Source organism: Pongo pygmaeus, chromosome 1, assembly GCF_028885625.2.
Source record: "Pongo pygmaeus isolate AG05252 chromosome 1, NHGRI_mPonPyg2-v2.0_pri, whole genome shotgun sequence".
Classification (NCBI taxonomy): Eukaryota; Metazoa; Chordata; class Mammalia; order Primates; family Hominidae; genus Pongo; species Pongo pygmaeus.
Genome location: NC_072373.2, coordinates 94,773,086 through 94,790,892, shown reverse-complemented (window position 1 = coordinate 94,790,892; position 17,807 = coordinate 94,773,086). Strand labels below are relative to the sequence as shown.

The following is a 17,807-nucleotide window of genomic DNA, read 5'->3' as shown; positions in this document are numbered from 1 at the left end:
GTCCTAGAATGGAAGCTGATTACACGTTCTGACCGTCATTTCTCATAGTGTCTATAACGTAGGCAAAATAATAGCTCCAGTGTCCACAGGCACACCTATGGAAAGAAGTGCATCTGGACCATGTCACACACTCCTTCCTCTCCAGTACCCAGCCTGCTTCCTAGTCCACAGCTCTTCCAGTAGTGGTTGCGCCGGGGAGCATTGAGAAGATCTGGGGAGCACAGTGGGGCAGGTCAAATAGTATTGGAGTGACATTGCACTCTAGAAAAGGAGCCCTGAAATCCCACAAGTAAAAAGGCAGGCAGGCCAGTAGAGACCATCCCAGTCTTATTCACCACTATAGACTCTGTGTAGTGTGGGCGTGTGGAAGCATGTCATATGCTTCTTGAATGACTGAGTTTAGGAGTGCTTTGGCGTCTTCATTAAATAGTATGGCTGGGCAGGTGGCTCACGCTTGTAATCCCAATACTTTGGGAGGCTGAGGCGGGAGGATCACTTGATCCCAGGAAAGACCAGCTCTGGCAACATAGCGAGACCCTGTCTCTACAAAATATAAAAGCCAGGTACTGTGGCTTGCACCTGTAATCCCAACTACTTGGGAGGCTGAAGTGGGAGGATCGCTTGAATACGGGAGGTTGAGGCTGCAGTGAGCTGTGATTGTGCCACTGTACTCCAGCCTAGGTGGCAGAGCAAGACCCTGTCTCAAGAAAAATAAAAAATAACAAACTTGAGGCAGAGCATGGTGGCTCACACTTGTAATCCTGGCATTTGGGAGGCTGAGACAGGAAGATCACTTGAGCCCAGGAGTTCAAGACCAGCCTGGGCACCATAGGAAGGCTTATCTCTACCAATAAAATAATTTATTTTTTTAATTAACCAGGCAATGGGCATGTATAGTCCCAGCTGCTTGGAAGGCTGAGGCAGGAGGATCACATGAGGCCAAGAGTTCAAGGCTGCAGTGAGCTATGATCTTGCCATTGCACTCCAGCCTGGGCAACAGAGTGAGACTTTGTCTCAAAAAAAAAAAAAAAAAGAAAGAAAGAAAGAGAAAGAAAGAAAGAAAAAGGAAATAAAATTTAAAGGAATTTATATGAGTCTGTCCCGCTCTCTCTCTTTTTTTAGACAATATCTCACTGTATCACCCAGGCTGGAGTGCAGTGGTGCAATCATAGCTCCCTGCAGCCTTGAACACCTGGGCTCAAGTGATCCTTTTGCCTCAGCCTCCTATGTAGCTAGGACTACAGGCATGTGCCACCGTGCCAGGTTTTTTTGTTTTGGTTTTTTTTTTTTGTGGAGATGGTCTCACTGTGTCATCTAAGCTGGTCTCAAACTCCTGGGCTCAAGCAGTCTTCCCACCTCAGCTTCCAAAAGTGCTGATATTACAGGCATGAGCCACCATATCCAGCCTATGTGATTCTCTTGACTGTACTTTAAGTTCCTTGATTATAAGGTCAGGGACTATAACAGTTTGTTCACCATTATATTCACGGGGCCCGGTACATAGTAGGTGCTCACTAACTATTCGGTTAAATGGGTACAACTCTGTTGTTGCTTTAAAGATTTTGGTTGCAAGAAAAGTGAAAATGAGGGCCGGGCGCGGTGGCTCACGCCTGTAATCCCGGCACTTTGGGAGGCTAAGGCGGGCGGATCATGAGGTCAGGAGATCGAGACCATCCTTGCTAACACGGTGAAACCCCGTCTCTACTACAAATACAAAAAATTAGCCGGGTGTGGTGGCGGGCACCTGTAGTTCCAGGTGCTTGGGAGGCTAAGGAAGGAGAATTGCTTGAACCCGGGAGGCGGAGGTTGCAGTGAGCCAAGATGGTGCCACTGCACTCCAGCCTGGGTGACAGAGCAAGACTCCTCCGTCTCAAAAAAAAAAAAAAAAAGAAAAGAAAAGTGAAAATGATAGCCAAAATGAACTAATCAATTACATAGACATTTAACTTAAGTTATTTTGTAACTACTGGATATTGAGAGTTACATTTAAGTATTTTAAATCTCTTTTAGCTCCAAAAGATTCAGGCTTTTTAAGTATTTTTAGCATGCAAAATAATTAATATAATACACGTTATAAAAATAATAAAACAAATACTCATGTATCCATTATCCAGTGTTAGTAATAGCTTATTATCAGTTTCCTTGTGTGCCTGCGCCAATCTTTTTCCTTTCTCCCTAAGAGTAACCATTATTCTATTTGTTGTTCTTATCATTCTCTTGCCTTTTTGTTTCAGTTTTCCTATATATATATCCCCCAAATAATCAATGAAGTTTTTTGGTTTTTTATTTTACATGTCATACTATGCTAGATGTAATAGTGTTCACTCAGTATGCATTTTTGAGATCCATATTGATGCATGTAATGGTAATTTGTTCTTTGTATTGCTTTCCAGTATTCCATTCTATAACTGTATCTATCCAATGTTCTGTCAGTGGACATATGGACATTTTTCTTTTACAGTCTTTTTATAATTTGTATTCTGCTAATATGAACATCTTTATTTCTATTTCTCAGCGTACAAGTAGAAGTGTTTTTCTTTTTCTCTCTCTTTTTTTTTTTTTTTTTTTTGGTAGAGACAGGGTTTCACCATGTTGGCCAGGCTGGTCTCGAAATCCTGACCTCAGGTGATCCACCTGCCTCGGCCTCCCAAAATGCTGGGATTACAGGCATGAGCCACCATGCCTGGCCCTGACTTTTTTATTTTTGTAATACGGTGGCTTTGAATGGTATCTCATTTTCATGGTTTTAATTAGCATTACCCTGATTTGTAATGAGGTTGAAAAATATTTTCATGGGTTTGCTAGCCATTTGTGTTTCTTTTCTGTGAAATGCTTGTTTGTGTCTTTTGCTCATTGTTCTTTATTAGACTGTAGGCATGCTTTATATATTCTAGATATTACTCCATATTACTAACCCATAATAATCCATTGTCAGTTCCCCATGTTGCAAATATTTTTTCCTATTTGTGCTTTACCTTTCACTTTTTTTTTTTAAGAGTACAAGGACAATGCTGAAAGGAATAACAAGGCTTATCTCTAGGATCCATAAGGTGAGTCTGGACTGATGGCTGATCTGAACACTTTGTGCATACTGCCTTTTATTATTATTTTTTTAACTCAGTCTTGCTGTGTCACCCTGGCTGGAGTGCAGTGGCACAATCTCGGCTCGCTGCAACCTCTGCCTTCCAGGTTGAAGCAATTCTCATGCCTCAGCCTCCCAAGTAGCTGGGATTACAGATGAACACTATCATACCTGTCAAATTTTTGTACTTTTAGGAGAAATGGAGTTTTGCCATATTGGGCAGGCTGGTCTCAAACTCCTGGCCTCAAGTTATCCACCTGCCTCAGTCCCCCAAAGTGCTGGGATTACAGGCATGAGCCACTATACCCAGCCTTGAATACTGTCTTTAAGTAGATTTCTTCTTTTTAGATGGATTCATGGTATGTAGAGTCAAATGTTCTGGAGAACTTCGTCTGTAACAGTTTTCAGTAGAATAACTGTGCTTGGCCGGGCACCGTGGCTCACGCTTGTAATCCCAGCACTTTGAGAGGGTGAGGCAGGAGGATCACCTGAGGTCAGGAGTTTGAGACCAGCATGGCCAACATGGGGAAACCCCGTCTCTACTAAAAATACAAAATTAGCCGGGCGTGGTGGCACGCGCTGGTAATCCCAGCTACTCCAGAGGCTAAAGCAGGAGAATCCGTTGAACCCGGGAGGTGGAGGTTGCGGTGAACCGAAATTGTGCTGTAGCACTGCAGCCTGGACAACAAAGTGAGACTACGTCTCAAAAAAATAAATAAATAAATAAAAGGCCGGGCGTGGTGGCTGACGCCTGTAATCCCAGCACTTTGGGAGGCTGAGGCCGGCGGATCACGAGGTCAGGAGATTGAGACCATCCTAGCTAACACGGTGAAACCCCGTCTCTACTGAAAATACAAAAAAATTGGCCGGGCGTGGTGGCGGGCGCCTATAGTCCCAGTTACTTGGGAGGCTGAGGCAGGACAATGGCATGAACCCGGGAGGCGGAGCTTGCAGTGAGCCGAGATCGCGCCATTGCACTCCAGCCTGGGCGACAGAGCGAGACTCCGTCTCAAAAAAAAAAAAAAAAAGAATAACTGTGCTTGAGAATTTACCATGGGATAGGATAATTAATATTTTCCCATAACACATAACTAAGATTGACTGTAGTTAATTTTTATTAACTTTTTTTCTCTAGTTGAATTAATGATAATTCTCCTTTAATGAAGTATTTAAAAGAACAACTAGTTGCCAGCTGGGCGCCGTGGCACACACCTGTAATCCCAGCACTTTGGGAGGCCGAGGTGGGTGGATCACTTGAGGTCAGGAGTTCGAGACCAGCCTGGCCAAAATGGTGAAACACACTCTCTACTAAAAAAATACAAACATTAGCCAGGCGTGGTGCCAGGCACCTGTAATCTCAGCTACTCGGGAGGCTGTGGCAGGAGAATCACTTTGGCCTGGGAGGCGGAGGTTGCAGTGAGCCGTGACTGAGCCACTGCACTCCAACCTGGCAACAGAGGCTTTTTTTTCAAAAAAAAAAAAGTTGCCAATTTACAATTTTAGCATCTAAAATGATTAAAAAACAAAATTGTACATGAAAAAGACCATTCTGCTGGTTTACTTCATTTTTTCATTTATTTACCAAATAGTTTTTTAGTACCTTCTATATGGCAGGTACTCAGAATTCTAAGATGCCTCGTTTCACTAATAATAGTTATTATTTGTTGGGTATTATTATGTGCCAGGTACTACACTAAGTGTTTTATTTTTTTAATCCTCATGATCAACCCATGAACGAGATAATATCCTTGTTTTACAGATGGAGAAACTAAAGATGAGATTGGCTAGGTAACTTACCTGAGGAAATAGTCTGTGAGGTTGCAAAGCCCACACAAGATGCCAGGTCTGTCTGACTTCAAAGCCTGTGGCCTAACCACTGTGCTCTATTGCATTTTATGGTCCATGTTCTCCAGAAGCTTACAGTCCAGTAGAATCATGAAAAAATGACTATTTCAGTATGGTGCTCTTACAGCACCAAAGAGGAGCACCTGAGCTGGATTAGTCGAGTCAGTAGGAGATCCTGAAAGGCTCAGAACTGAGCCAGAAAGACTTGGTTATTTTCAGCTGATTATTTAATTACAGATTAGATTTCCTAGAAAAGGAGCCCTTCCTCCTGTATGGCTCTCCCTGCATGTGCCCCCTTCCCTCAGGCCTATATATTAATACATAAAATAACCCATTATTATAAAATGAAACGAAAGCAAGGATCAGCAGAGGGATGGATTCTGGACTCAACTGATCATATTACAAGGCTAAAACAAATTTCCTCTCTCGGCCGGGCGCGGTGGCTCATGCCTGTAATCCCAGCACTTTGGGAGGCTGAGGCGGGCAGATCACCTGAGGTCGGGAGTTTGAGATCAGCCTGACCAACATAGTGAAACTCCGTCTCTACTAAAAATACAAAAATTAGCTGGCATGTGGTGGCACACGCCTGTAATCCCAGCTACTTGGGAGGCTGAGGTAAGAGAATCACTTGAACCCAAGAGGTTGAGGTTGCAGTGAGCTGAGATCACGCCACTGCACTCTAGCCTGGGCAATAGAGCGAGACTCCATCTCAAAAAAAAAATTTCCTCTTTCTGAATAACAGACGAGAAAGACCTGAGGCCAGACTGCTGTTCGTGAGAGAAAGTTTTGGTGGTTTTCTTTTTTTATTAGTTTCATTCAGGGTGACTGTATTAGTCAGGGTTCTCTACAGGGACAGCACTAATAGGATAGAAGTGTATATGAAGGAGAGTTTGTTAAGGAGTATTGAGTCACACCATCTGGCGAAGTCCCACAGTAGGCCGTGAGCAAGCTGAGGAGCAAGTAAGCCAGTCCAAGTCCCAAAACTTCAAAAGTAGGGAAGCTGACAGTGCAGCCTTCAGTCTGTGGCTAAAGGCCTGAGAGCCCCTGGCAAATCACTGTTGTAAGTCCAAGAGTCCAAAAGCTGAAGAACTTGGAGTCCAGTGTTCAAGGGCGGGAAGCATCTAGCCCAGGAGAAAGATGAAGGCTGGAAGACTCAGCAAGTCGGCTCATCCCACCTTCTTCTGCCTGCTTTGTTCTAGCTGCCCTGGCAGGTGATTAGATGGTGTCCACCCACACTGAGGGTGGGTCTGCCTCTCCCAGTCCACTGACTCAAATGTTAATCTCCTTTGGCAACACTCTCACAGACACACCCAGGAACAATACTTTACAGCCTTTAATCCAATCAAGTTGACATTTAATTTTTTTTTTTTTCACTAACAAAACGTGCTTTATTTGGTAAAAATGTGAGTGTAAAGGGGGTGAGGCGGGGCGGGCAGGGCAGAAGGGTGCAGTGTTGGAGGTGGGGGCGGGGGTCTACATAGCTGGGACCTGACCCTGCGGGGTGGACATCCAGGACAGAGGAGCCAGAGGTCAGAAGGTCCAGAGGTGGGCAGTCCTTTGTTAACAGATCACTTGCTTTTCCATGGGTGAAGAGAGGAGCTCCAGAGGCCTGAGTACGATGGGGGGCAGCTGTCCAGCGACATCTAGGGAAGCCAGCCCCCAGCAGCAGCAGGAACTCTTGGGGACAGTCTGTCTTGTTGCAAAGGCCAGCACAGCAAGCAGCCTCCACATTAGTTCCACAGCTCAACTGGCTTCTAAGATGGGCATGTCAAGATCCAGAATCTCAAAGGATCCCCTCTTTGGCTCCATCATCCAAGGGTGAGAAACAGCAGAGCCTAAGTGGGAGTCTAAGTCATCTTCTTGGTTCAGTTTTTAAATGAATTTTAAATACCCTCAGTCAAAAGAAAAATAGCAGGAGGAAGAAACAAAAGATACAAACCCATCCCAAAGTTGTTGGGCACTGCCACTTCCAGATGGCTCTAGCGCCAGCAGAGCCCCCATTCCCCTCCATGTCAGATGTAATTCTTGGTGGGGTACTCAGAGGGCCCCCGAGAGATGGCAGGGGCAGATGTCGAGTAGCGGGCCATGTAATGGCTGGGGCCTCAGGACCCCCTGGAGGGGCAAGTGCAGCACGGCAGCCTGCCACCCAGCAACAAAAGGCCTGAGGCCGCCTAGCCCAAGTAGAGGGAGGCCCCCAGCTCCCACTTTTGGGCCTCAGCCACCAGGGGGTTATAGAAGTCCCGGATGATGGCATGCGCCGTCCAGCAAACGGGGATTAGCGTCAGGACCCCTGAGATGACAAAGACAATCCCAGAGGTGAGCACCAGGCGGGCCTTGGAATCCTTCTCCTCCACACAGGTGGTACACTTGGCCCCAGCAAGGTAGACCAGCAAGCCGAACAGGGCCACAAGGAGGGTGATGACACAGATGGCACATGCAGCCTGCAAGTCCTGCGGCAGCGCCAGCAGTGAATTGTACACCTTGCACTGCATCTGGCCGCTGCTCTGCACCACGCAGGACATCCACAGGCCCTCCTACACCACCTGGCCACCACAATGCTGTTGCCGATGAAAGCGGTCACTTTCCACATGGGCAGGGCGCAGGAGACCAGGCCATTCACCCAGCCCAGCAGTGTCAGGACAACTCCCAGGATCTGCATTCTGGCAGAGGCCATGGTGAGATTGAAGGAGCTGCACTGCGAAGGAGATAAGGGAAATTCCTAGGCTGAGTCAACACTTAATATTAACCATCACAGTGATCTTCTAGATTGGCCCACAAATGCTCTTTCAGAAACTGCAGGATGTTCATTCTGGAACTGTACAGAGGCAATAGTACAGATAGTTGTTTTCTCTGGAAACAACAGTCTACTTGAGTGATACCATATATAAAACTTTAAGAACTAAAGATTCCATTTTGCTGTAGGCCAGGCGCGGTGGATCACACCTGTAATCCCAGCACTTTGGGAGGCCGAGGCAGGTGATCACCTGAGGTCGGGAGTTCGAGACCAGCCTGACCAACATGGAGAAACCCCGTCACTACTAAAAATACAAAATTAGCGAGGCGTGGTGGCGCATGCCTGTAATCCCAGCTACTCGGGAGGCTGAGGCAGGAGAATTGCTTGAACCCGGGACGCAGAGGTTGCAGTGAGCCAAGATCACACCATTGCACTCCAGCCTGGGCAACAAGAGCAAAACTCCGTCTCAAAAAAAAAAAAAGATTCCATTTTGCTAGCTTTTAATTTGCTTCAAAAAGTACCTGTAGTTTCAGCTACTTGGGAGGCTGAGGCAGGAGGATCATGTGGGCCCAGGAATTTGAGACTGGGGCAATATAGCAAGACCCCACCCTATGTCAAAAAAAAAAGTATAACAAAAATGTCATCACATTACTGTAGAAATAGCACCACCTTGTGGCCCTTGAATAGTTTGTTTTCCACTCTGCTTTGTAAAGAGGCATGGTGCTTTCTCTCCGGTAGATAGAATTGAGTAGCGTTTAAGTAGTATGAGGGTGTATTATTCAGATTGCTATGCTGAAGTAACAAGCCTTGTATTCTCAGTGGCCTAACACAAAGGATATTGTTTGTGTTGTGTGCATGTGTTTTGCTTTGTTTTTGCTGTTCCTGTCTTTCAAAAAGGCTTTGCAAGCAAGATTGAAGTCTGGATGGAGGGACAAAAGTTTACCTTCTTGGGATACATCACAACATGTAGCTTTTAAGGTGGGGAGGGAGAGATAATTTATACCTCACACTTAATTGGCTCTGATTAGAAAGGACACAATGACACAAGTTATTTCCATTCATAGGTCTTTAGCCAAAGGAATCACATGACCCCTCCCGTTTCTGCAAGGGAGGCTGAGAAGTGTAGAGAATGATTTGGATATTTGGATATTTCCCAAGCATTGCTGCTTCTGCTGTAATTTACAGTCATACATTCTCAGACAAAGCTGGAGTAACTCTAGTACTTGACAATTACTTTTTTTTTTTTTTTTTGAGACAGGGCTTCACTCTGTTGCCCAGGCTGGAGTGCGGTGGCACAATCTCGACTCACTCCAACGTGTGCCTCCCGGGTTCAAGTGATTCTTGTGCCTCAGACACCTGAGTAGCTGGGATTACAGGTGCCTGCCACCATGCCCTGGCTAATTTTTGTATTTTTAGTAGAGACAGCGTTTCCCCAAGTTGTCCAGGCTGGTCTCGAACTCCTAACCTCAAGTGATCCACCTGCCTTGGGCTCCCAAAGTGCTCGGAGAGAGCCACTGTGCCCGGCTTACAGTTACTTTATATTAAAATCTACAAGTGATGGTTCAGAGGTTTCTGGGTATACCTAAATTTCCTACAGAGCAGTTTACTTTCTTTCTTTCTTTTTTTTTTTTTTTTTTTTTTTTTTTTGAGACGGACTCTTGCTCTGTCTCCCAGGCTGGAGTGCAATGGCACGATCTTGGCTCACTGCAACCTCCACCTCCCAGGTTCAAGCAATTCTCCTGCCTCAGGCTCCCCAGTAGCTGGGATTATAGGCATGCAACACCACACCTGGCTAATTTTTTTGTATTTTTAGTAGAGACAGAGTTTCACCATTTAGGCCAAGCTGGTCTCAAACTCCTGACCTTAAGTGAACTGCCCGCCTTGGCATCCCAAAGTGCTGGGATTACAGGCTTGAGCCACAGCACCTGGCCTACTGTTCTTAGTGGATGCTTTACATACTCCTTCACTGCATGTCTTCAATGGCAGATTATTTGAGGGCAAAGGACTAAGTACTTATAGTGTATTAAGTACTCAGAGAAGGAGATACTAAAATGAATGATGAAATCTGATTCCTTCTCTTCCAAGTGTGTAGCCAAGAAGACAAACATGTGTAACGTAACATGATACAATTCTAAAAAATAGATACTTTAAAGTGAGACAAACTTGGACGTGAATTCTGGTTCACCACCTAAAACTCTGTGACCTTAATCAAAATTACTCAGCTTCCCTGAACCTTGTCTTCCCCATCATAACACAGGGTTGATAATATTCTGCCTATCTTCTAGGATTTCTAGGTTTAAAACTAGTACATGTACAATACTGTATTGCCTAACATCTAATAGATACTCAGTTAACAGTAGGCATGAGTACAACTCAAGGCAGTGTAATAAAATTGCCATGCGGGCCAGGCGCGGTGGTTCACGCCTGTAATCCCAGCACTTTGGGAGGCTCAGGTGGTCAGATCACGAGGTCAGGAGATCGAGACCATCCTGGCTAACACGGTGAAACCCTGTCTCTACTAAAAATACAAAAATCTAGCCAGGTGTGGTGGCAGGTGCCTGTAGTCCCAGCTACTCACTCGGGAGGCTGAGGCAGGAGAATGGCATGAACCCGGGAGGCGGAGCTTGCAGTGAGCTGAGATCATGCCACTGCACTCCAGCCTGGGCAACAGAGCAAGACTCCGTCTAAAAAAAAAAAAATTGCCGTGCAGTGTAAAGAGTGCTATTAGCAGTAAGGAAAGAGAATTACTTTTGACTGGAGGTGTCTGGCAAATTTTCACTGAGGATGTGACATTTGAGTTGAGACTTGATGAATGGGTAAGATTTAAATGGGGACAGAGGGCCAGGTATGGTAGCTCACACCTGTAATCTCAGTACTTTGGGAGACCGAGGCAGGTGGATCACATGAAGCTAAGAGTTCGAGACCAGCCTGGCCAACATGATGAAACCCCGTCTCTACTAAAAATACAAAAATTAGCCAGGCGTGGTGGCAGGCGCCTGTAATCCCAGCTACTTGGAGGTTGAGGCACGAAAATCACTAGAATCTGGGAGGGGGAAGTTGCAGTGAGCAGAGATCATGCCACTGTACTCCAGCCTGGGTGACAGAGTGAGACTCTCAAAAAGAAAATTAAATAAATAAATAAGTAAATAAATGGGGAGAGAGGTAAGTTGAAGTAGAATGAGCAGAAATATCGAAGCAGTAAAATGACATGTTTTAGCATGGTCCTATGGCTATAAATGAAACTAGAAACTTGGATTGAAGTCATCACAGTGGCCTTGTCATGCTAAGGAATTTGAGACTTATTTTGACATCATTCTGGAACCATCTAAGCCTTGTTTCTCTCTCTCTCTCTTTTTTTTTTTTTAATGGGGTTTCACTGCATTGCCCATCCTGATCTCAAACTCCTGGCCTCAAGCACTCCTTCCACTTTTGCTCCCAAGTAGCTGGGACTACAGGAGTGGACCACCACACCTGGCTCCCAAGTTTTTTGATTAGCTGAATGTTAAACCTATTATTTGGTAAGCTGAAAGACTATGAAAGATGAAACATCAAAGATTTAGAGATAAAGATGCCAATTAAAGGCTAGGCATGGGTGGGTAATGCCTGTAATCCAAGCACTTTGGAAGGTCAGAGTGGGCAGATGACTTGACATCAGGAGTTCGTGACCAGCCTGGCCAACATGGCGAAACCCTGTCCCTACAAAAAATATAAAAAATTAGCCAGGTGTGGTGGTGCATGCCTATGATACCAGCTACTTGGGAGGCTGAGGCATGAGAATTGCTTGAACCCAGGAGGCGGAGGTTGCAGTGAGCCAAGATCATGCCACTACACCACTACAGCCTGGGCGACAGAGCGAGATTCTGTCTAAATAAAAACAAAAACAAAAACGCTTTCCTGCTTCAGGTTTATTGTTGTTTTCTTTTCATTTTTTTTTTTTTTTTTTTTTTGAGATGGAGTCTTGCTCTGTTGCCCAGGCTGGAGTGCAGTGGCGCAATCTCGGCTCACTGCAAGCTCTGCCTCCCGGGTTCACGCCATTTTCTCACCTCAGCCTCCCGAGCAGCTGGGACTACAGGCGCCCACCACCACGCCTGGCTAATTTTTTTGTATTTTTAGTAGAGACAGAGTTTCACTGCACTAGCCAGGATTGTCTCGATCTCCTGACCTCGTGATCTGCCTGCCTCGGCCTCCCAAAGTGCTGGGATTACAGGCATGAGCCACCACGCCCGGCCTCTGCTTCAGGTTTTTTAATGGCTATGTTATGTATGCTCCTGAACAATCCCTGACAGAATTGTTTGTTTCCATATGGGACAGATCCCTAATAAGACAATACACAGACTGGAACAGATACAGAATATGAATAATGTCATTGGACTTAGTGAATTATAAATAATAAGAAGGATCCTTTATACATAGAAGGAAAATGTATGTTAGTGACATCCCTGTTGCAGACATGGCTCACCTTCTCAGTGTTATAGCAAGCATAAAAAGTTTGATAACGCCGGCCGGGTGCGGTGGCTCACGCCTGTAATCCTAGCACTTTGGGAGGCAGAGGTGGGCGGGTCACCTGAGGTCGGGAGTTCAAGACCAGCCTGGCCAACATGGTGAAACCCTGTCTCTGCCAAAAATACAAAAAATTAGCTGGGTGCAGTGGCGCGTGCTGTAATCCCAGCTACTCTGGAGACTGAGGCAGGAGAATAGCTTGAACCTGGGAGGCAGAGGTTGCGGTGAGCCAAGATCATGCCACTACACTCCAGCCTGGGCTACAGAGCGAGAGACTTGGTCTCAAAAAAAAAAAAAAAAAAATTGATAACCCCAAAACATTGAAATGGTTTCTCTTATAGTTGGACCCTGAATGTTTTTTACACATGGGGACCCAGGCTCGCCAAAGCATTTCTGCTCACCTAGATAACCAGTTTCCAGTTTAGAGTCCCAGAGCTATTTCCCACACCAATGATAATAAACTGGTGAGTTACTAATATATATATGGGGTTTCTCGGGGATTATAACTTGTGTTCTTGTCCTTGTTTTGCGTAGGAAAACTGAAACTGAACCTCAGTAGATTTGCATTTACTCAGATAGTGCACCTGAGATAGCACTCTGGAACCCAGATTCTCCCTGTCCCTGTCTGATACTGTGGTAACATATGCTGGCCAGCTCTGTCCATACCTGCTCTCATGTAATCCTGACTAGTGAATTCACCTAGTGCCATGGATTTTGCTGAGCATAGAGTTGTCGAATACTCAATACTTATTAAGTTAAATTTCTTTTTCTTTTTCTTTTTTTTTTTTTTTTTTTTTGAGATGGAGTCTCCCTCTGTTGTTAGGCTGGAGTGCAGTGCTGTGATCTCGGCTCACTGCAACCTCCACCTCCTGGGTTCAAGCAATTCTTGTGCTTCAGCCTCCCAAGTAGCTGGGATTACAGGCACACAGCACCACACCCAGCTAATTTTTATATTTTATATTTTTAATACAGACACAGTTTCACCATGTTGGCCAGGATGGTCTCAATCTCCTGATCTCGGCCTCCCAAAGTGCTGGGATTACAGGCATGAGCCACCACACCTGGCCCAGAACCCAATTTTTCTAATACCCAATCTGGTGCTATTTTGCAGTTTTGTAAGTGGATTTCCTAGGGTCTGGAGAGGGAACTAACTTGATTTGTTATGAGAAGAGCAGCATTTAAAGTGAATTTTGTCTGCAGAAGCCAGGATTCCAGCAGTATCTAGTGTTGCATTTTCTGGTCCAGTTCCCCATTAGACTGGATATTGATTTCTTTTTGTTACTGCCTCTCATAAATGAAATTAATTTGTGGTCTGTGCTGTAATGTGAGGAACCAATAGCTTTCTTTCCCTTCCCCTACCTTCTGAGTCTTCCCATCTTAATATAGTCTGTGTGGAAAGAAAAAGTAATCACCCATTACCCAAAACATGATCTCAGCAGGGTGTGTTTTAAATATATCTGTAGCTTTCACCTATTTTCACAAACACAAAATGAAATAGAATAAACGAATCAAGCCACTGAAGTGTCTTTCAGCTTTCTCTGTAATTGCAGTCCTTTTATCTGCCAATTCCTCTGGGGGTTTCTATGGAAACAGCAGCATGCAGATGATCTTGTCACATGACTGGAGCATCTCTATACACAGCACAGAAGAATCCAGATGGCAAGAATTGTCTCTGCTACCCCTACATCTACGGTTTACTTTGACGAGCAATTGGCATCATCATTTAGGCCACCTTTATATACATACTGGGTTTGGGGACAGCAACCAGCATTCTTGGCTAAGATAAAAAATGAGTCTGGGCACAGTAGCTTATGCCTGTAATCCCAGCACTTTGGGATGCCGAGGTGGGAGGATCACTTGAGCCCAAGAGCTGAAGACTAGCCTGGGCAACATAGAGAGTCCCCAACTCCACACACAAAAAATTTTAATTAGCAGTGCACAGTGGTATGTGCCTGTAGTCCAAGCTACTCAAGAGGTTTAGCTGTAAGGATCACTTGAGCCCAGGAGGTCAAGGCTACAGTCAGCTGAGATTGAGCCACTGCACTCCAGCCTGGGCAGCAGACTGTCTCAAAACAATGGGAGATGTCTTTTCCAGCTTTAAGAGATGAATGGTCGAGGCATGGTGGCTCACACCTGTAATCCCAACACTTTGAGAGGCCAAAGTGGGAGGATCCCTTGAGCTCAGGAGTTCAAGACCAACCTGGGCAACATAGCAAAACCTCATCTCTATCAAAAAAAGTCAAAAAATTAGCCAGGTGTGGTGGTGCACACCTGTGGTCCCAGCTACTTGTGAGGCTGAGGCGGGAGGATCTTATGAGCCTGGGAAGCCGAGGCCTCAGTGAGCGGTGATTGCACTACCACAGTCCAGCCTGGGCAACTGAGCAAAACCCTGCCTCAAAAATACAAAAGACAAAGACATGAGTGAATACCAGACCTTATCCACTTTTCAAAGTCTTGGTCACAGATGAGAAGATAAGGCTGGGCGTGGTGGCCGACGCCTATAATTGCAGCATTTTGGGAGGCCAACGCAGGCGGATCACCTGAGGTCAGGAGTTGGAGATCAGCCTGGTCAACATGGTAAAACCCCGTCTCTATTAAAAACACAAAAAATTAGCAGGGCATAGTGGCGGGTGCCTGTAGTCCCAGCTACTTGGGAGGCTGAGGCAGGAGAATCACTTGAACCTGGGAGGCAGAGTTGCAGTGAGCTGAGATCGCGCCATTGCACTCCAGCCTGGGCAACAAGCTGGAAACTAAATCCTCACAAAACAATTGGATTGATGTAGGATTTGACAGGTAATTCCAAACTTTTTTTTTTTTTTAGAAGAAGTCTCGCTCTGTTGCCCAGGCTGGAGTGCAGTGGCGTGATTTTGCCTCACGGCAACCCCCGCCTCCCAGGTTCAAGCGATTCTCCTGCCTCAGCCTCCCGAGTAGCTGGGATTACAGGCATGTGCCACCACACCTGGCTAATTTTTGTATTTTTAGTAGGGAGGGGGGTTTCACCATGTTGGTCAGGCTGGTCTCGAACTCCTGACCCCAGGTGATCCACCCGCCTTGGTCTCCCAAAGTGCTGGGATTACAGGCGTGAGCCACAGCACCCAGCCACTACTTTTTTTTTTTTTTTTTTTTGAGACGGAGTTTCAGTCTGTTGCCCAGGCTGGAGTGCAGTGGCACGATCTCGGCTCACTGCAGACTCCGCCTCCTGGGTTCGAGCGATTCTCCTGCCTCAGCCTCCCCAGTATCTGGGATTACAGGCACGCGCAACCACGCCCAGCTAATTTTTTGTATTTTTAGTAGAAACAGGGTTTCACCATGTTGCCCAGGCTGGTCTCAAACTCCTGATCTCAGATGATCTGCCCATCTCAGCCTCCCAAAGCACTGGGATTACAGGCATGTGCCACCACGCCCAGCCAGAATTTCCTTTTTTTTTTTAGATGGAATTTCACTCTTGTTGCACAGGCTGGAGTGCAATGACGCATCTCAGCTCACCACAACCTCTGCCTCCCTGGTTCAAGCAATTCTCCCGCCTCAGCCTCCAAAGTAGCTGGGATTACAGGCATTTGCCACCACGGCCAGCTAATTTGTATTTTTAGTACAGACAGGGTTTCTCCATGTTGGTCAGGCTGTTCTTGAACTTCTGACTTCAGGTGATCCACCTGCCTCGGCCTCACAAAGTGCTAGGATTACAGGTGTGAGCCACCGCACCCAGCCAGGATTTCTTTAAAAAACATCAACACTGGCCAGGTGCGGTAGCTCACACTTGTAATCCCAGCACTTTGGGAGGCCAAGGCAGGCAAACCACTTTTGGCCAAGAGTTCAGGATGAGCCTGGTCAACATAGTGAAACTCTGTCTCTACTAAAAATACAAAAATTAGCCAGGCGTGGTGGTATACCATGTGATTACACCTGTAATCACAGCTACTTGGGAGGCTGAGGCAGGAGCATCCCTTGAACCCAGAAGGCAGAGGTTGCAGTGAGCCAAGATCACGTCACTGCTTTCCAGCCTGGAGAGCACAGCGAGACTCCGTCTCAAACAACAATAACAACAAAAAAAACATAAGTACTGTTGACAGTACAAGTGACCTTTCTAGTCACCTTGTAGTCATGTTTTCTTTAACAACATGTACTTTAGATGGAGAGAAGGGAACCGGAAAAACACTCAGTCTTTGCCATGTTACTCATGTCTGTACAAAACAGGACTGGCTGATACTACGTATTCCAGATGGTAAGAGCTTCCTGTCTTGTCTTCTCTGTTAGGTTCAATTATCTTGTTACCGTGGTAGCCTTGTAGCTTTAATTTTCTAACAGAGATCTGATAGCTAAAGGAAAAGCCTTTGCCAGTCACGATGGCTCATGCCTGTAATCCCAGCACTTTGGGAAGCCGAGGCAGACGGATTGCCTGAGCTTAAGCCCAGGAGGAGGCTGCAGTGAGCCGTGATCGCACCACTGCACTCTAGCCTGGGCGACAAAACAAGACGCTGTCTCAGAAAAGAAAAAAAAAAAAGAAAAGCCTTTGCTCCAGATGTACAGCAGTCTGAGCTCATCCATCATAATTTCTTCATGATATCACTGCCAAGCAGGTTACAAGGTGAAGTCAATGTGACAAAAGGAAATTGGGCTAAAAGCTTCCTGAAGCCTTTTGATGCTAAGCAGTCCTTCTTTTGATATTTAATACCCATGAGCATAAACTCTTGCCTTAGAGGTCACCACGGGGTTTTTTTTGTTTTTTATTTTTTTGCCATCGGTTAACAATTCTGAGTACCCACAGAGCCTTTTACTATTTATCAGCATTCTAGAGTTGTCAGTATAGGTTGTCAAAACTTAAGGGATATTACACTTTGCATATATCCCTTTTTTTGTTAAATATTGTGTGCATCCACATTTTCTTTCTTTCTTTTTTTTTTTTTGAGATAGAGTCTCGCTCTGTCGCCCAGACTGGAGTGCAGTGGCACGATCTCGGCTTACTGCAACCTGCATCCCCCAGGTTCAAGAGATTCTCCTGCCTTAGCCTCCCCAGTAGCTGGGATTACAGGCATGCGCCACCACATCTGGCTAATTTCTGTATTTTTAGTATAGACAGGGTTTTGCCATGTTGGCCAGGCTGGTCTCGAACTCCTGACCTCAGGTGATCCACCTGCCTTGGACTCCCAAAGTGCTGGGATTACAGGCATGAGCCACGGCGCCTGGCCTACATTTTCTTTTTTTAAACAAGGCTACTCACATAACATCCACATTTTCTGACTTACCTTTCAAACCCGCTAGTACGCAGAAGTGATTTTTAATCCACTTGGTATGCTTTATATATTGATTCTTTTCTCTTTTTTTTTTTTTTTGAGACAGAGTCTCGCTCTGTCACCCAGGCTAGAGTACCATGGCACGATCTCGGCTCACTGCAAGCTCCACCTCCCGGGTTCACGCCATTCTCCTGCCTCAGCCTCCCAAGTAGCTGGGACTAAAGGCGCCCGCCACCACACCCGGATAATTTTTTTGTATTTTTAGTAGATACGGGGTTTCACTGTGTTAGCCAGTATGGTCTCGATCTCCTGACCTCGTGATCCGACCCCTTGGCCTCCCAAAGTGCCGGGATTACAGGCATGAGCCACTGCGCTGGGCCTTTTTTTTTTTTTTAATAGAGATGGAGTTTCACCA

General features: G+C 45.8%; 1 protein-coding gene and 1 pseudogene across 6 annotated transcripts in view; one reads left to right on the top strand and one right to left on the bottom strand.

Annotated features, from left to right (window-relative positions):
- Positions 1–17,807, top strand: part of LOC129017807 (protein misato homolog 1) — a 54,614-nt gene that overhangs the window by 22,942 nt on the left and 13,865 nt on the right. For all 6 annotated transcript variants that reach the window (XM_054458603.2, XM_054458663.2, XM_063656835.1 and 3 more), the window contains exon 2: positions 2,997–3,050. In XM_054458603.2, coding sequence (XP_054314578.1) covers positions 3,009–3,050 — 42 coding nt within the window. In that variant the 5' untranslated portion in view covers positions 2,997–3,008. The remainder of the gene's footprint in view (positions 1–2,996; positions 3,051–17,807) is intronic.
- Positions 6,940–7,601, bottom strand: LOC129017935 (claudin-6-like; annotated as a pseudogene).